Raw genomic sequence first — 20,391 nt, 5'->3', positions numbered from 1 at the left:
CAAGGACAGCATGTTTTTTCCATCTAACATGCAGGCTGCCCTTCTAAGAGTTCTCTGTCCTTTTAATGGCTTCTTTGAGTCAGTGCCTTAAATAGACACTGAGAACAAGTATTTGGACTGTATCCCACAAAAATGTTTTTGCTTTACCTAAATATAAAGACGTGGGAAAATCAACATACCCTGTGGGAATCAACCTTATCCCCATTGTCAAAACCAGACTAGGGATAATCTGAACATAGAAAATAAATTCTATCTGGCTGGGGTCCATGACATGATTGCTACTATAAAAATATAACAGTGACAACTAACTCCAGTGGGAAAGAAAGGTAGCAGTATAATCCCACGATATTTATTAAAAGCATTTTGAATCCCTACATTTATGTCCCTTGTAGGAAATTATAGCAGAACACCCTTATCTTCCATGAAAGCATAACACAGAGCACTGCGCAAAGTACATAGTAAACAGAGAGAGTACGCAGAAGAAACATGCATCTTTACAAGGCAAGCTATGCTGACATCCCAAACCCTAAAATTGGGGGTCAGAAAGCTACTGAAATTGCAGCAAAAGGAAAAAAGACAAGTGCACCCCCTAAACCCTGCCTTCCACCGCAATGCTTGACAGTGACACTTAAGGCAAGCATGGAACAGAAGTTCTTAGAGAGGTTTGTGAATGTACATGGCTTGTCCCTGAAGGAAACAGTCAAAGCTGAAACAGGAATGAGATACAGGTAGCGTTAACCACTTTTTACTTTAAAGGAGTATTATAGCATGGCAAAAAGTTTTACAGAAAATGCTTGTAGAAGTCTAATATAATGTACATGCTCTAATTAGCTATTTTATTATTATGTCTTCATATTTATATTGGCGTACGTATGAGAGTTATTATATGGTAATTAGGTTTTCAAGATACAGCATTTTTGGATCTCTATTTTAATTTAAAAATAATGTCCACTTATGCAGAAAAAAAAAAAAATTTTCAAAAAGAAAAAAACAATACATATAATATTCAAAATTAAACAATGGGGCACAAAAGTTGGTTCTTACATCCAGTGTTGGTTTTAAGGAGTCCCTGATAAATTCTGGGTCCTGCTATTTCTTCATGCTATCCTGTATCACTGGGGAAAACTCTCACTCTTCTCTGGCAAATCTGGATATTCAGTTTTCACCCTTAAATATAAATATCTAAGCGGCAGTTCAGATGTCCAGTGCAAAGGTCAATGAGAGAGAGAGAGAGCGCGCACAGGGCAGTGTTGAGGAATAAGGGTGAAAGATATGAGTGAGGAGGGAATGCAAGTGTCAGTGTGCTGCTGCCTCTCCATGTCCTGGGGCTCTCTATCCAAGTCCTGGGGCTCTCTAGCCATGTCCTGGGGCTCTCTAGCCAAGTCCTGGGGCTCTCTAGCCAAGTCCTGGGGCTCTCTAGCCAAGTCCTGGGGCTCTCTAGCCAAGTCCTGGGCTCCCTCTCCATGTCCTGGGGCTCTAGCCATGTCCTGGGGCTGCACCCTGCACGGTTATAAATTGTCATTTTTTTTTATCAAGTTTTAATACCAGACTCATAAAATAATATACTATCCAGAATGAATATACAGGAAATCTAAATCTAATTACAAATGTAATTAAAGCAAAGAAACAACAAGAGTTTGGTATGTTATGTTGACATTTATTATCTACACACCATGTCGACAGACAAATATCTTGACACCCAATTTTAAGCTTAACCCTAAAATTTCTATTGTCAATATTTTGACTGCTGACATTTCATGTGTTGATATATTGACTATGTTGACATTTTGAAGGTGTCAATATTTTAGGTATAAACATTTTTACCATGCCGATATTATGACAGTCACCATTGTAACTATCGACATAATGACTATGTATCAAACTAAATAACAACAGATAATTTAACAAACTACAGGCACTGGAACAAAAACACATTTAATCAATCTTTCCAGACACAGCCACAGCTCATTGTGCTTACCATTAACATGGTCAAAAAGTAAAATAAACATACTAACATGAGAAAAATAGGATATTTATTTTTTAAGTATTAGAAAAAAAAAAACTTATCTAGCAGCCAGCCATTTGGAAAATGGTGTCTCATATACAGTGATGACCAACACGCAGTGCTCAAAGAGGAAATTCAAAAGTGGAAAACATATGTGAATGGAATTTGATAGTTTAACCATTAAAGTGGTAGAAGAAGTGGTGTTATAACCTACCACCATATATAGACCCACTTTGACTGATTCCGAGACTTGAATGGAAATGCAGGGTGACAAATAAGGAAATAATTCAAAAGAAGGAAGTTTGATTTATGATAGGGTGTCAAAGTAAACAGATAATGGTTATGCATAACTTACATTTAGCATAAGGCCCCCATACATCAGCAATCTGAAAACCACAATTGAACAATTTGAAGATTTATTGCCCGATGTTAGGATTTCCCAATATAGCAATCTGCTCTCATACATTACATATCTTTTTCAGTGATCTGCAGATCATTTTCAGCAAACACAGATCTGCCAATCTTGAGAGGCGCATCATTTTACTAGTAACGGTCTGCTAATCTGCTGATCATGTCCATACACTAGCAATCTACAGCCCCAATCCATCTGTGACATCCAACATGTTGGACAATCTGATGTAACAATTCCAATCACTTTTTTGGTTGCAACCTGCGATCTGTGAAGCCCATATGATGCATAAACACGGTCAGATCTGTCAGATGAACGATTTTACCAACGATTTGAACGATTTAATGATTTCAGACAGTATTAAAGGAATGGAATCATCCAAATCTGAATGCAAACATATCAGATGTCAGATATTGTTGTCTGACATGCGGGAACACGCATCGTTCATCGTTGCAGGCTCACATGTCAGATTTTCTTTGAGATATGAACGATTGAACAATTTTTTAAATCGTTATCGTTCAGATCTGACACAAAATCTGACCGTGTGTATGCACCAATACATTGCAGATTTTTATACACAATCGATTGCAAATTGCAGAATTGCCACAATCGATTGCTGATGTATAGAGGCCTATAGTTTCAAAATGAGAAGAATGATTCAACTATCAGTAAAAAAATTGAATATGGGTCATTTGAAAAAAGATATTTTAATCTGAATATATAATAGGTCTTCTGTTAGACACATTGTAGGGATAAAACAAACCACTAATTTCATCACCAAAATAATTAAACACCTCTCCTTTCATCACCAGGATAATTAAACACTGTGTAAGTCTTGGAAATGTAAGAACTAAATTAATTGTTTTGTATAATTCGCAGATTAATTTTCTTTGAAAGGACCCCTAAACACTAGTATGTTAATGCTATTTTTCCTTCTAACTTATGTTATTATAAAGTGAAATAAGAATACCAGCATTGGTAGGCAGGGAGCCTACACAGGTGGAGGACAGAGAAAAGGCTGTAATTTACATATTTATTGTTCTAATCAGTGAGGGAGGTGACAGGCTCTGCCAGGTGGGATCAGCCTAAAATGTCTAGATCAGTGTGTGAAGAAATATTATTTACACAAGAAGATTTTTACATATAGATCTGTTACATGCCAGAAGCGGATGGGCAGGCAAGTGTACTTGGTGGAGTATATTATTTAATGCAAACAAAAACAAATAATATTTTTCATTCAAGCAATATCTTCAATATGAAATTAGATTGGTCCCTTCTCCTATTCTGCCTCTCAAAGTTTAAGTAGTGTGAGAGGCAAGAAAATCTACATACGGACATATACGTGTATATTTTTGATGCTCATGTGCAGTATGTAAACACTTATGTCTAAAGGCCCACATACATCAGCAATTGATTATAGCAATCGTGCGATTGTGTATAAAAATCTTTCCCTTTTTCAATTGATTGCAGAATTGCCACAATCGATTGAAAAAGGGAAAGATTTTTATACACAATCGATAGCAAATTGCACGATTGCTGTAATCAATTGCTGATGTATGGGGGCCTTAACACTGCGTGAGCAGTTATATATTGATTACGATATCAGTTGAATGTCATTGCACATAATTGTTGCTTCATACACCCTCAATGTACAGTGCTGTCCAATATGTCAGCGGTTTTAAAATAATGGATAATAATTAGAGATGTGCTCCGACCCCCGTGTTTTGGTTTTGGTTTTAGATCTGTATCTCCCCTGGTTTTGGATCTGTATTGGTTTTGCCTAAACCTTCTTTCAGTGTTTTGTTTTTGGTTTTGGATCTGTATTTTTTCTTTAAAAAATCATAAAAACAGTTAAAAATAACATAAAATTGGCCTGTTTTTATTACTACAGTATTATTAACCTTAGGGATTAGCGCAGGACCATTTTTGCTGGATTGGATTTGGCTCTGATTCATCGTCCAGGTTTTGGATTTGCCAAACTGCCGTGACTGGCTTTGGATTTGGATTTTTTACAAAAATTGACAAAAAAAAGCTAAAATAACATAATTTTGTATTTTTTTTGTTCCTAGAGTATTATTTACCTCAATAATTTAAATTTCCAGTCAATTTAGACCACATCACAGCTTATAATATTGTTTTCACCATTATTGCCCAAAGGTTGCAGTGAGCTGACTGGTTACTACGCAACAGAGCAGCGGCGCAGACACCACAGTCACTGTGCTTGTATACACAGAGGGCTAAGACCCACAAAGTCACGGTGCTTGTATACACAGAGGGCTAAGGCCCACGGAGTCACGGTGCTTGTATTCACAGAGGGCTAAGGCCCACGGAGTCATGGTGCTTGTATTCACAGAGGGCTAAGGCCCATGGAGTTACGGTGCTTGTATACTCAGAGGGTTAAGGCCCACGGAGTCACGGTGCTTGTATACACAGAGGGCTAAGGGCCACAGAGTCACGCTGCTTGTATACTCAGTAGGCTAAGGCCCACTGAGTCACAGTGCTTGTATACACAGAGGGCTAAGGCCCACAAAGTGATGGTGCTTGTATACTCAGTGGGCTAAGGCCCACGGAGTCACGGTGCTTGTATTCACAGAGGGCTAAGGCCCATGGAGTCACGGTGCTTATATTCACAGAGGGCTAAGACCCATGGAGTCACGGTGCTTGTATACACAGAGGGCTAAGGCCCACTGAGTCACAGTGCTTGTATACACAGAGGGCTAAGGCCCACAAAGTCACGGTGCTTGTATACTCAGTGGGCTAAGGCCCACTGAGTCACGGTGCTTGTATTCACAGAGGGCTAAGGCCCACGGAGTCACGGTGCTTGTATACACAGAGGGCTAAGGCCCACTGAGTCACAGTGCTTGTATACACAGAGGGCTAAGGCCCACAAAGTCACGGTGCTTGTATACACAGAGGGCTAAGGCCCACAAAGTCACGGTGCTTGTATACTCAATGGGTTAAGGCCCACGGAGTCACAGTGCTTGTATACACAGAGGGCTAAGGCCCACGGAGTCACAGTGTTTGTATTCACAGAGGGCTAAGGCCCACGGAGTCACGGTGCTTGTATTCACAGAGGGCTAAGGCCCACAAAGTCACGGTGCTTGTATACTCAGTGGGCTAAGGCCCATGGAGTCACGGTGCTTGTATTCACAGAGGGCTAAGGCCCACGGAGTCACAGTGCTTGTATACACAGAGGGCTAAGGCCCACGGAGTCACGGTGCTTGTATACACAGAGGGCTAAGGCCCACACAGTCACGGTGCTTGTATACTCAGTGGGTTAAGGCCCATGGAGTCACGGTGCTTGTATACTCAGTGGGTTAAGGCCCACGGAGTCACAGTGCTTGTATACACAGAGGGCTAAGGCCCACGGAGTCACAGTGTTTGTATTCACAGAGGGCTAAGGCCCACGGAGTCACGGTGCTTGTATTCACAGAGGGCTAAGGCCCACAAAGTCACGGTGCTTGTATACTCAGTGGGCTAAGGCCCACTGAGTCACGGTGCTTGTATTCACAGAGGGCTAAGGCCCACGGAGTCACGGTGCTTGTATACACAGAGGGCTAAGGCCCACGGAGTCACGGTGCTTGTATACACAGAGGGCTAAGGCCCACTGAGTCACAGTGCTTGTATACACAGAGGGCTAAGGCCCACAAAGTCACAGTGCTTGTATACTCAGTGGGTTAAGGCCCACGGAGTCACAGTGCTTGTATACACAGAGGGCTAAGGCCCACGGAGTCACAGTGTTTGTATTCACAGAGGGCTAAGGCCCACGGAGTCACGGTGCTTGTATTCACAGAGGGCTAAGGCCCACAAAGTCACGGTGCTTGTATACTCAGTGGGCTAAGGCCCACAAAGTCACGGTGCTTGTATACTCAGTGGGCTAAGGCCCATGGAGTCACGGTGCTTGTATTCACAGAGGGCTAAGGCCCACGGAGTCACGGTGCTTGTATACACAGAGGGCTAAGGCCCACGGAGTCACGGTGCTTGTATACACAGAGGGCTAAGGCCCACACAGTCACGGTGCTTGTATACTCAGTGGGTTAAGGCCCATGGAGTCACGGTGCTTGTATACACAGAGGGCTAAGGCCCACGGAGTCACGGTGCTTGTATTCACGGAGGGCTAACGCCCATGGAGTCACGGTGCTTGTATGCACAGAGGGCTAAGGCCCACAGAGTCATGGTGCTTGTATACACAGAGGGCTAAGGGCCACAGAGTCACACTGCTTGTATACACAGTGGATACAGCACCAAAAATCCTTTTTTTTTTTTTTACACACAGCCACTTGTGAGTCTCGACAATTTAATCAGTATAGCGGAGCCCTCCATACAGCCACTTGTCCCACTCAGCCCAGCAGCAGAGCAGTGCGCAGTCTGAAGCATGCAGTAGAAATGCCCGCGACTTGGCGCCTTATGTAGAGGCGAACTCTGGACACACTCGCAAGGATCCGACGTCAGGACGCTGATGTTCAAATTGCAGTGGGGATACAAGTCGGCGGGAACACTCGAGCCTTGGCTCGGGTGGGACTCAGATCCCCATGTTCGGAGCGGTTTGGATTCCACAGAATCTGAACCGTTCATCTCTAATTAACCTCAATAACATTTATTTCCACTCATTTCCAGTCAATTTTGAAAACCTCACAGCTCACTATATTGTTTTCATCCAGTTTAGGCCCAAAATTTGCACCAAGCTAGCTGGCTGACTAAGCTAAGCGGCAGCAGTGGGCGGCACAAACACATGGCAGTTCAACATGGCACATCAGGAAACAAATATTTTTAGTATTCAAGAGAGGCCTGAGGGAGTTGGAGTATGTATGCAGTTGAAGGCAGGGACAGGAAGGGTTGATTGGTAGTAAATTTAATTAAATTTTTTGTAAATTTATGAGGGAGGAGGGGATGTATTTACAAAACAATTCGACACATTCACATCAGTCCTTGCCCCAGAAGAATCCTTGAGTGCCATGCCTGCTGCTGGGAGTGGATTTTTTTTTCATCCCAGAAGGAGACCTTGAAGACTTCTAGTAGTGCTTTCCAAAACAATTGACTGTTAAATAATCCTTTGCAAAGCTTCCACATGAAAAAGCATTTCCCAAACTGTACAGGGACATTAAAAAAAACATAGTTAGTTAGTGGCCTCCAAACTGCCACTTAACCAGCACAGATATGTGGACAAGTGCAAGATTTAAGATTTAAGGTCTTATGTAGTGTCTTTCTTGAGAATACTGTGCCTGCTTCTGATGCTAGGAGTGTATTTTCATCTCAGAAAGGGACCAGGTAGAGTGCTACCGCTTTCCAAAACAATTGACTGTTAAATAATCATTTGCAAAGCTTCTACATGAAAAGCATTTCCCAACCTGTACAGGGACATTAAAAAAAAAGTTATTTATTTATTACCAGTTATTTATAGCACACACATATTCCGTAGTGCTTTACAGAGAATATTTGTCCATTCACATCAGTCCCTGCCCCAGTGGAGTTTACAATCTATGGCCCTGATTCAGAGCCGGACGCTTTGACAGAGTGCTCGCTCTGAATCAGGGCCGTCCTTCTTAATTTTTAGAGCAGCCGTCTGGCTGCTCGTATAGCTGTGGGTGACCACCCACAGCTATAGCGAGCGGCCCGGAAGATGGTCGCGATGGCCAAGACCATCGCGACCATCGGGCTTGCGACGAGACCCTTGTGGTAGGGTCTCGTTGCCGCAAGCCCTGGAATGCTCTTGGCTCTATCAGAGCCGAAAGCACTCCCACTGACATCACTTGTGATGTCAGTGGGGCCACCCCAGACGGTAGGCATTCCCATGGGAACGCCTCCGTCTGGCCAGCCACGGCCCTGGCACGCCCACCAATGGGGGCGTGCTGTCACTCAGAGACCCATAGCGACGGCTTGCCAGTCGCTATCCGGGTCTTGCGCATGCGCACAACAGAGCCGCCTCCGTCGTGCGCATGCGCACTGGGCTAACATCACTCAGTGTTCCCGAGCGGGTCTGAATTAGGCCCAGTATTCCCTACCACATGCGTAGACACACACACTAGGATTAATTTTTGTTGGGACCCAATTAACCTGCCAGCATATTTTTGGAGTGTGGGAGGAAACCGGAGCACCCGGAGGAAACCCATGCAAGCACAGAGAGAATATACAAACTCCACACAGTTAGGGCTGTAGTGGGAATCGAACCCACAACCTCAGTACTGTTTGGCAGTAATACTAACCATTACACTGTCTGTGCTGCCCAGTTAGTTAGTTAGTGGCCTTCAAACTGCCGTTATACCCACTGTCCACTTAACCAGAGCAGATATGTGGACAAGCGGAACAGAGCAGCAAATGCAAAATTTAAGGTTTAAGTCTTACGTTGTGTCTTTCTTAAGAATTCTTAAGCACCATGCCTGCTGCTGGGAGTGGATTTTCATCCCAGAAGGGATGAATACGTTGTTTCGTTTTCCCAACGGACACAGATCTGAAGAGATGTAAAGAACTACTTGCAGGAAAAAGAGGCAATTTGTAGGCCCTTACACAAACTGCCTTTGCTTTACTTGAGCTGCCCACCTTCCAGTGTGTACTCAGAAAGAGTTTTCAGCACAGCCAGGAACCTTGTCAGTGATCAGTGAGGCCTGAGACTACTTCCCCAAAATGTGGAAAAGATGATGTCCATCAAAATGAACTACAAATTCTATGAGAAAGACCTTTACCGTCAATTATGTGCAAAAATTACAGAGGCACCTGTAATGGTGGATTCCAGTGGGGACAAATTAATATTGTGTGAAAAAGATGATGTATACATCACCCCAGATTATACCGTCACCCAAGCCTATATCATCATCCCATCCTGTGCTGTGTATAAATTACAGCTCCCTCATGATTGTAAATCTTTCTTTGTCTCAATAAAAAAAATATTGATATAAAAAAAAAATTACAGCTGCGCTCCCTGATTGGGGATTCATTGTCCACTTTAGTGGATGTGAGCTCCATTTTAGTCCATATCACCACACCCCCTACCAGGCTCGGACTGGGCCCCCGGGGAGTCGGGTAAATCCCCGGTGGGCCCTCCTGCTTTGTAACTCCGCCCACTTTAACCAGGGGGCGGGGCCATGCAGGGTCAGTACTAGTTCTATGGGAAGGGACACAAGCAGGGGTTACGGGCAGAATATTGAATGAGGCACAAAGTGACAAGGAAGCCCCAGACCTCATCACCAACAGTAGCGAGCTCCCTTCCCCCCTCCCCTCAGCTCTGGCAGCAGCGGGCCATTCCCATCCAAAGCGGCGGCATCATCGGGACTCCGTCATCAGCGCCGACGGCAGCAGTGGCCCCTCGCATCCTCAGTGTCTGCATCAGCGGGCCACTCCACATCTAGCGCCGGCAGTAGCGCGCCCCCCGGCATCCTCACCAGCGGGCCCCATCGCATCCTTAGCGCCGGCAGTAGCACACAACCCCACCCCCGCGTCCTCACCAGTGGGCCCCGCATCCTCAATATCTGCAGCAGTGGCCCCCCGTGTCCTTCACGCCAGCAGCATCGGGCTCCCCCATCCTCACCAACGGCACCCCCCCCAGCAATCATCAGTAGAAGCAGGGCCTGACTCCTGCAGACAGAGCGCTGGGCTGACTCGTGGGCATTACAGTCAGCAGGGGACGATGGGGCGGGCCGCGGGACTGTGGACATGATTAAGTGCATGTCCCTACCTGCTCTATCGGCTGCCCACCTGACTTACACTCGACCTGTCACCTGCTTCTGAGTTCCTCTCCTGTCGATGGAGAGGTGGGAGCAATGAGCACCATGGAGCAGCACACTGCAGTCGGAAGACCAGAGCAGCAACAGGCGGTGAGTGGGGGTGAAGGGAACACGATGTATTTTTGTTGGTAATGTACTATATGAAAGGGGTGTCTGGGTGCTGGCAGTGTGAGGGGGCTGTCTGGGTGCTGGCAGTATAGGAGGGGCAGTCTGTGTGTTGGTAGTGTATGAGGAGGGTGTGTTGGCAGTGTAGGAGGGGGTGTATGGATGCAGGAGGTAGTGTATGAGGTGGGTGTCTGGGTGCTGGCAGTGTAGGAGGGGGTGTATGGATGCAGGAGGTAGTGTATGAGGTGGGTGTCTGGGTGCTGGCAGTGTAAGAGAGTTCTCGGTGTTGGTAGTTTAATAGGGGGGTGTCTAGGTGCTGGTAGGAGGGGATGTCTGGATGTTGGTAGAGTAGAAAGGGGTGTCTGGGTGTTGCTAGCATAGGAGGGGGTGTCTGGGTGTTGCTAGTATAGGAGGGTAGTGTCTGGTAGTTGGGGTGTATGGACGCAGGTAGTGTGTAAGGTGGGTGTCTGGGTATTGGTAATGTAGGAGGGATGTCTGAGTGCTTCTGGTGTGTTGATAGTAAATTAATGGGGATGTCTGAGTGCTGCTATGGTGTTGTTAGTGAATAAGTGGTTGTCTGGGTGCAGCAGATACATTAGTAGTGTGGGTGCTGCAGGGGTGTTGGTAGTGAATGAGGAGGGTTGTGTCTGGGCTGTGTGTTGGTGGTGATGTAAGAGGGTGATTGGTTGCTACTGGGATGTCGGTGAATGACAGAGGAGATAAGTAATTGGTGAATGAGGGGAGTGTCTTGTCTGAGTGCTGCTGGGGTGTTGGGAATGAATCAATGCATGTGTGCTTGTGTGTAGGTAGCACCAGCCACTATTTTCCCTCTGGACGCCTCTTGTTAACATACGCCTCTGACACCAAACAATCAGCCACATCAATATATATAATATATATACAGAGTTAGCATGACTGCAGATGCACTCTCTGTCATTGACTGATCCACCACTGTGAGGGAAGGAGAATGATGGAGGAGAGGATGTGACTGGGTATGAGGGAAGGAGGATGGTGGAAGAGAGGATATGGCTGTGGTGTGAGGGAAGGAGGATGGTGGAGGAGAGGATATGGCTGTGGTGTGAGGGAAGGAGGATGGTGGAGGAGAGGATATGGCTGTGGTGTGAGGGAAGGAGGATGATGGAGGAGAGGATATGGCTGGGCTATGAAAGGAGTATGAAGGAGGAGAAAATGTGGTTGAGGTATGAGGGAAGGAGGATGATGGAGGCGAGTATGTGGCCGGGGTATGAGGATGATGGAGGAGAGGATGTGGCTGGGCTATGAAAGGAATATGAAGGAGGAGTGGATGTGGCCAGGTATGAGGGAAGGATGATGATGGAGGAAAGGATGAGGAGAGGAAGATGATGGAGGAGAGGATGTGGCCGAGGTATGAGGGAAGGAGGATAATGGAGGAGAGGATATGGATGGGCTATGAAAGGAGTATGAAAGAGGAGAGGATGTGGCCGAGGTACGAGGGAAGGAGGATAATGGAGGAGAGGATATGGATGGGCTATGAAAGGAATATGAAGGAGGAGTGGATGTGGCCAGGTATGAGGGAAGGATGATGATGGAGGAAAGGATGAGGAGAGGAAGATGATGGAGGAGAGGATGTGGCCGAGGTATGAGGGAAGGAGGATAATGGAGGAGAGGATATGGATGGGCTATGAAAGGAATATGAAGGAGGAGTGGATGTGGCCAGGTATGAGGGAAGGATGATGATGGAGGAAAGGATGAGGAGAGGAAGATGATGGAGGAGAGGATGTGGCCGAGGTATGAGGGAAGGAGGATAATGGAGGAGAGGATATGGATGGGCTATGAAAGGAGTATGAAAGAGGAGAGGATGTGGCCGAGGTACGAGGATGATGGAGGAGAGGATGCGGGTGGGCTATGAAAGGAGTATGAAGGAGGAGAGGATGTGGCCGGGGTATGAGGGAAGGAGGATGATGGAGGAGAGGATGTGGCCGGGGTATGAGGGAGGGAGGATGATGGAGGAGAGGATGTGGCTGGGCTATGAAAGGAATATGAAGGAGGAGTGGATGTGGCCAGGTATGAGGGAAGGATGATGATGGAGGAAAGGATGAGGAGAGGAAGATGATGGAGGAGAGGATGTGGCCGAGGTATGAGGGAAGGAGGATAATGGAGGAGAGGATATGGATGGGCTATGAAAGGAGTATGAAAGAGGAGAGGATGTGGCCGAGGTACGAGGATGATGGAGGAGAGGATGCGGGTGGGCTATGAAAGGAGTATGAAGGAGGAGAGGATGTGGCCGGGGTATGAGGGAAGGAGGATGATGGAGGAGAGGATGTGGCTGGGGTATGAGGGAAGGAGGATAGTGGAGGAGAGAATATGGCTGTGGTATGAGGGAAAGAGGATGGTGGAGGAGAGGATATGGCTGGTGTATGAGGGAAGGAGGATGGTGGAGGAGAGGATGTGGCTGGTGTATGAGGGAAGGAGGATGGTGGAGGAGAGTATGTGGCCGGGGAATGAGGGAGGGAGGATAGTGGAGGAGAGGATATGCGTGGGGTATGGGGGTAGGAGTATAGTGGAGGAGAGTATATGGCCGGGTTATGAGGGAAGGAGGATGGTGGAGGAGAAGATGTGTCCGTGGTGTAAATAATATATTTTAGAACTAACAAATAAAAAACACTGGAGTGTACAGTATATAACTGATTAAAAGTACAATATCTTTTTTTCTTTTCTAATATGTATTTAAGAGTTCTAAATTTACCACGCTCTTGATTTCTATTAAAATTGAACAAATCTCTATGACATTAAGGGGGTGATTCAGATGTGGAAGCTGTTGCAGTAGCAACTGCGAATTTTGTCGTAGAGGCTACTTTGTTAATGTTGTCCTGCTACCTTTTTCAGCTGTCCTTCTCTCCATCTTCCCCGGCTGTCCCTCTGCCCCCTTTCTTGGCTGTCCTGTCACCTTCCATGACTGTCCTTCTGCCACCTATGGCTGTCCCTCTGCCACCTTCCTCCACTGTCCCTCTGCTATCTTCCACAGTTGTCCCTTGGACACTTTCCCTACCTATCTCTCTGACACTTTACTCAGCTGTTCCTCTGCATCATCCCCAGCTGTCCCTCTGCAGCTTCTACAGCTGCCCCACTGTAATTTGTGCCTTTGCCCACTTTTCCATCTGTACCCCGGGGACCTATGTATAATCGTATTCAACCTCGCATTCAACCTTGCCGTGGGGGGATACTTAACACCGGAGAAATTCATCATTGCTCCGGTGCGGGTACAGCTGCTCCATAAAGCACCTGTCCCCCCAATTAGTAATACTGATACAGAAGTAGCAGCGTTACTTACCTCCCCCCGCGGCCGTCTTCTGTGCATGTGTGACCTAAGGTGACACATGTGCAAAGCCGCTGGGGGGTCAGTGAGGATGTGGCGGAGGGATCCGCTCGGATCCCTCTTCGCAGAACTCCTTCCCATAGGAAGGAGCGGGGCTCCGAGAACAAGCGCTATCTAAAGATGAAGCCTGCAAGCAAACCCCAAAAACTAAGTTTTCAGAGTTTGCTGAATATCAGGTGGTGCTATCAGACCCCTGATGATGAATGGCCCACATGGTTAACGGGCCATTATAGTTATGATCAATATGCCCCTCTGTCCTCTGCACATCTATTAGACTAAATTGGGCATAGTGCTGTCTGACAATGTATAATATTATGATGTTTCCTTTGTGGAACAGTCACGCCCCTCCCGTTATTGACCATACCTACCCAGTGGTTGGTCACACCCCTTCAGCGGGCCCCTGTCTCTGCATTTCCCTGGTGGGCCTTTAATGCCCCATTCCGACACTGCCCCCTACACATCTTCTGACCTGGGCTACAGGAGGAGCAGCTGCACTCTGGAATATGGTTGCCCCTCTGACATTCAGGCAGAGGGGCCATGGGTAGGGAGTAGGGACACTATAATCAGAGAACGCAGTTTTAGCTACTTTATTCCATTTTTTAAACCATATCCTCTATTTTCACCTTTTGAAAATGTTTATGCAAATCTCAGCTGAGGGTGCTTGTGATGTCATGGCTAAAGCGCACACACATACAGAAAAAAAAACACTGATTTTTTTTTTTGCCACCTGGGGGGGGTGGAGAGCACCCCTGAAAAGGCAGCAGCCCCTTGATAAACAACACAGGCAGCTCCCCTGCACAGCTACGTTGCTGGTGATAAGTGTGGCTAACGCGAACACACACAAAAAGAGGCATTGATTGACTGAGTAATTTTTTTTGCCACCTGGGGGGGGGGAGAGCACCCCTGAATGAGGCAGCAGCACAGCCAGCCTCTATGGACAACAGCCAGCCCCTATGGACAGGACAACAGCCAGCCCCTGACAAGTGACAACAGTAGCCAGCCCCTATACGCAGCAACAGCACAGCACAGCGATCACAGCCCCCTCCTTCCTCTTCACTCTCCACAGCGGGAATGAAAATGGCGGCGATGGTGGGGAACTTCTATAAAATCAAAAATCGTCGAGAATCCGACAGCGAGATGATGACATTTTGCCTCGTTTTGAGGTCCGAGTCAGGCGGGAAAACCCGAGCCGACTCGGGTGGGTTCGGATCTCTGATATCCGAACCCGCTCATCTCTAATAATATTAATAATAATAATATTAACAACAACAATACATTAGGCAAGTCTAAGGGCAATTACTGGTGATGTGCTGTTGAACATTGCTGTGCACATATCTGCCAGTTACAGAACCCTAGACATTGCACATATTCCTGCGCACCTTGTGGCGTCACAGTGAGGACATATAATGCAGAGTGCGTCACAGTGAGGACATATAAAGCAGAATGCGTCACAGTGAGGACATATAATGCAGAGTGCGTCACAGTGAGGACATATAATGCAGAGTGCGTCACAGTGAGGACATATAATGCACAGTGAGGACATACAAAGCAGAGTGCATCACAGTGAATGACATATAAAGCAGAGTGCGTCACAGTGAGGGACATACAGTGCAGAGTGCGCAGCAGTGAGCACCATAAAATACAGAACAGTGATCAGTGGCCCACATATAACTTATAACACAGATAATATAAACACACCCCTTACATACATACACATAAAATGAATACACCCCCCCCCACACACACACACATTAATCCACCATGACCACCCCCCTAGATGATACTGGCACTTACCTTTCCTGGAATGGAAGGAGTTGTGTGATCCCTGCTGGGGCTGGGCTCCATGGCACCGGATAGGACAAGAAGAGCCTGTGAGATGACAGAGAAGAGACTGGACTCGGGGTTAGGGGGCGGGGTCTCGGGTAGGGAAAGCAGTGTGCATGTAGAATAGACAGGGGGCGGAGACCCGAGGTTAGGGGGTGTGGTCTCGGGCAGGGAAACTAGTGGGCATGTATGTAGTATAAACAGGCGGGGACGTGATGGTCTCAGGCATAGTGACAGCCCTGGTCAGAGCGAGCATGGATAAGAAGGAGCCACAGTCAGACTGCCCGAGGCCAGCCACAGCGCAGAGTACTGTAATAATGAGTCAGTGTGTGTTACTCATTATTAGTACTGCTGGCTCTAGGCCCCTTCATTGTTGCGGGACCCAGTGCATTGCACCGCTAACAGTATTGAGCTGCTGGATGCCCCGAGGCATTTGCCTAGAATGCCTATGCCTAGGGCCGGCTCTGTGTGGATGGATACAACATACTATTCCAGAATGGCACATTGCAGCCATTGCGGTGAAGTGAACAGACTCCTGAGTCTATATATGGATTAAAAAAATCTGAATTTAGTTGACACACTCCTAAAATGCCCTTATTTACTTGAATGGGATAAAAACAAAAATCTGCAGAAAAAATGTCCTAAATATCTGTGCGACATAACTTATAGAAAATAAGTGTGGAAATTAAGGCAGACTCCAAACTCCTGAAAGCAGCGACCTAAAGAAAAAAACGCAACAATTAAATTTAGCAAAAAAAGGCGATGAAACACCTGTATGTTTCATACTCTGAGACATAGCATTTGTCTCAGAGTATGAAACTGCTAAGCAAGATCCACAGGGAAGTCACCCAGGAACTGGAGAGCTTTTTATGACTCACTGTAGCTTTCTCACCCTTTGATAATTTAAATGCACTCTGTAGTGTGGGTTTCTAATCTCTAGTAAACAACAAAGATGTACTGTGTTTAGTTACATCACTATGGATTCAGCTTTCTGATGTAACAAAATTCTGGCTATTGTTAGCTAGACACGAGTTTACTTGTATACCTGAATAAATCATTACAACAAACATGTAATCCTTACCCACTGTAGAGCAGCAATGCATCATGGGACTGCTGGCAGCATGCTAATCTCTAAACCTAGAGTGTTTGCTGTTGAAGCTTTGTCACAGTGTATTGTGGAATCTTTCCTGACTATAATTGGCTGGTAAACAGCTGTAGCTAATATGAATCACACTTGTTATCCCTCTCTGACATTAGCCACTACAAATCATACCAGGTGTGATACATCATATAATGGCACTGAATTTTGCAAACCTAAAGAGGCCCATACACTAGCGATGGATCGCCGCGATGTTGCGATCCCCAGATGTCGGGTCAGAGGATCAGTGAAATCCAACATGGTGGATTTCACAGATTTGCCGATCACGATCAAAATATGATCGTGATTTGTAAATCTGTGAAATTTAACATGGGGATTTTCACAGATCCCCCGACGGATCGCGGAACATCGGAAAGTGTTTCCCATTCAACCACACGACCGGTCTGTAGGTGTATGGGGGCCTTTAGTCAAGTATAATTGTTAAATATAATATTTTTTCTTCTTACATTAACTGAGTATATTCAGAAATGTGGGCTCTATTTACTACAATCCACATTTGAAATGCAGATTGTAGTGTGATATTACTGAGTAAATTCGCATTGCGAATTCAGGCAATATCACAGGGATTTACTACAAATCCCTTGCAGGGATAGAGCTTGCGAGAAAGCTCTGTCCATGCAAATCCACTCCGGAGCCTTATCACGGTATTGTCACAAAAAATACAGTGACAAGTGCCCCGCGCATGCGCCGACCGGCTGCCACTGCTACCCCACCCGACGCTAAGCCCCGCCCCAGTGGCCAAGCCCCGCCCCCTGCAATCGCGGACCCCCCCCCGTAACACCCGTCCCCGCGACCTCCCCTCTACCTTAATTACACTTACATGCATGATCCGGGCTCCGGTGATGTCCTCCGGTCAGCTGACATCCCATACTCCACTGGGAAACTGTCAGGTGACGACCGGACCGCAGTGCAGCATGGGAGACCAGCTGACCGGAGGGAGGACGTTACCGGAGCCCTGACCACCGGTCCCTGGAGTCAGGTAAGTTTGCTCTTTTTTTACTTTTTTTTACTGTGAATCAGTGCGTGGTCTGTTTAGACCACACAGCTGATTACAGGGCTTTCCCCGGTATTTTTTCACAATTTATTTTTAGTAACTTGCACACAGATCGCATTTCCCATTACAATTATGGGAAATGCGATCTGCTTACTAAAAATAAGTGATACTTAGGGGTTGGAGTAGAATTTTACGAATTCTACTCCAATTGCCCTTTAGTAACTGTAGGTGATACTAAAATAATGTGAAAACACCCTTTTTCACTTTATTTTACTAAAAATAATGTAAATAAATAGAGCCCTGTATGAGAAACCTAAAGACAGACTGTCTCACCTTGGAAATGGATAGGGCCTTTTTAAATTGACAATCTGTGGAATATCAGAAAAACAGAGAAAAGAAATGAAATGCCTAAAGTGGTGCACTCAAAATAGATATCTAAAACATAACTTTTATTATTCTTTAATTAATCATTGCCATTCCATAAGAAAAACTGAACAGCGAAAATGGATAGGTAGTGAAAGAGTAAAGAATTCAGTGAATTAAAATATATGCAACGCCCTTACATTTCCACATAATCATATGTTAATCAAGGCTATTATATATTTATATAGCACTTATCCTTGATGGTATTTTATTTTTTTTCCGGTATAATGTATATCCCTCCAATCAGGATATCTCCAAAGTGCTATCTGTGCCTAAATGACTGTTATGGAGCATACACACGGTCAGATTTGTCAGACTTGTCAGATGAAAGATTGAACGATTTTTGACTGCATTAAAATGAATGGAATCGTCCAAGTCTGACTGCAAACACATCAGATGTCAGATATCGTTATCTGACCATCGGGAACGCACATCAGAAATCGTCCATCGTTCAGGTATGTCAGATTTGTCAGATTTTCCTTCAGATATGAACGACTGAACGATTTTTAAATCGTTATCGTTCATATCTGAAGGAAAAATCTGACCATGTGTATGCACCATTAAACTGACTGGCAAAAAATAAATTATTTTGGACGGATTTTTTCTCAGCAAACATACGGACGCATACCATCCACTATAATTAGTAACTATAAGTGCTAAACATACTGTAAGGGGGTGCTTTGGTTTTCACCAGACCATTTGAAATCTGTTTTTGCACAGATGAGTATAGTCAATAATTGGTAGGTAGTGTTTTGCAATTGCTTATTTAATTATAGCAATCACAACTAATAATCCTATATATGTATATATGAGTTGTTCAGTATCCCTCCTATATTATCCCATGTGTCACAAATTATAGACAGTCATTTCATTTCTTTTCTCTGTTTTTCTGGTATAATATTTATTGCCTGTGGTAGCACCCCCCAGCAGACTATATTATTTTTTTGGGGGGGTCAGTCCCTAATTGAGGGGTACAATGTTCTTCAGGTGCGACTGGGTAACCTGTATCTACAATCTGTGGAATATCAGTGAAAAGGCCCCCATACATCAGAGATTGATTGCAGCAATCGTGCAATTTGCAATCGATTGTGTATAAAAATCTTTCCCTTTTTCAATCGATTGTGGCAATTCTACAATCTGTATCGATTGAAAAAGGGAAAGATTTTTATACACAATCGATTGCAAATTGCACAATTGCTGCAATCAATCTCTGATGTATGGGGGCCTAAAGTTGTTTTAGCAGCCAAGGTGACATTGATAAAATAGTCTTTCAGCCATAAATATACTGCTAGAGTATAAAGTACTGAGTACTCACACTAATATTGTCACGATCCTGCACAAGGAATTCCTCTGTGGAGGACAGGGAGCCGAGGGGGTCAGGATGGCTAGGAAATAGCTAGAGGAGTGACAGTAATAGTGTCAATAAAGGTCAGACCCAGGTGTTGGCTAGAGAGGCGCAGAGTCTAACCCACTCGGTGGTCTTCACCAGTGACCCCTCCTATTGGGATTTGGGTTTCGCCGCACTGAGTGAGCAGGTTGCAGCCCTCTGGTTAGGTACCTGGGAGTGACGGGGAGACTAGGGGATGACACTAATAATATGATTGGAAGACTGCGTATGTAAAGTAGAGATAAAAAACAGACAGGAGTACGTAGAATAATGGATGCAATGTCTTCTGTGGAATGATGCGCTGGTATGCTGTATGAAATGTTGCAGGTTATTCAGAGGCAGGATTACACCAGGAAGTGACACAGGAGATTCAGGCATGGTCTGCAACTCGGAAGATCTGGATGCAGAATAGTGTAAAGGCCCCCATACATCAGAGATGGATTGCAGAAATCGTGCAATTTGCAATCGATTGTGTATAAAAATCTTTCCCTTTTTCAATCGATTGTGGCTATTCTGCAATCTGAAATCGATTGAAAAAGGGAAAGATTTTTATACACAATCGATTGCAAATTGCACAATTGCTGCAATCAATCTCTGATGTATGGGGGCATTTATGTAAGCACAATAATCCAGACACAGAGAGACACTGGGGGGGTAAATTTACTAAAGTGAGAGTTTTTAGAAATGGAGATGTTGCCCATAGCAACCAATCAGTTTCTAGCTATTATCTTCTAGACGGTGCTAGTTAAATGTTAAGTAGAATCTGATTGGTTGCTATGGGCAACATCTCCACTTCTAAAAACTCTCACTTTAGTAAATATACCCCTCGGTGTACAGTGGACCCAGACGCAGGGTAATGTATAGACACTCTGTAGATCCAGTCACGGAATGGAAATAAATATGCTGTGGACTCAGATGCAGGGTAGTGTATAGGCATTCGGTATGGAATGCCGGCTGCCGCATGACCGGCAGTTCGAATCCCGGCAGCGGAAGACCGACAGCGCTGGAAATC

At 45.4% G+C, this 20,391-nt stretch overlaps 1 protein-coding gene across 3 annotated transcripts in view; it reads left to right on the top strand.

The window, feature by feature from the left end:
- The window catches only part of KCNAB1 (potassium voltage-gated channel subfamily A regulatory beta subunit 1), a 516,750-nt gene that overhangs the window by 105,679 nt on the left and 390,680 nt on the right, over positions 1 to 20,391 (top strand). The window contains exon 1 of one of the 3 annotated variants that reach the window (XM_088447679.1): positions 460 to 728. The exons of the other annotated variants lie outside the window; for them this stretch is intronic. Coding sequence (XP_088303805.1) covers positions 487 to 728 — 242 coding nt within the window. The 5' untranslated portion in view covers positions 460 to 486. Of the gene's footprint in view, positions 1 to 459; positions 729 to 20,391 lie in introns of those variants that run through there. 3 annotated transcript variants of the gene reach the window in all.

The sequence above is a fragment of the Taudactylus pleione genome, unplaced genomic scaffold, assembly GCF_031769625.1.
Source record: "Taudactylus pleione unplaced genomic scaffold, aTauple2 ptg000436l, whole genome shotgun sequence".
In the NCBI taxonomy this organism is placed as follows: domain Eukaryota; kingdom Metazoa; phylum Chordata; class Amphibia; order Anura; family Myobatrachidae; genus Taudactylus; species Taudactylus pleione.
This window is presented reverse-complemented; position numbering and strand designations above follow the sequence as displayed.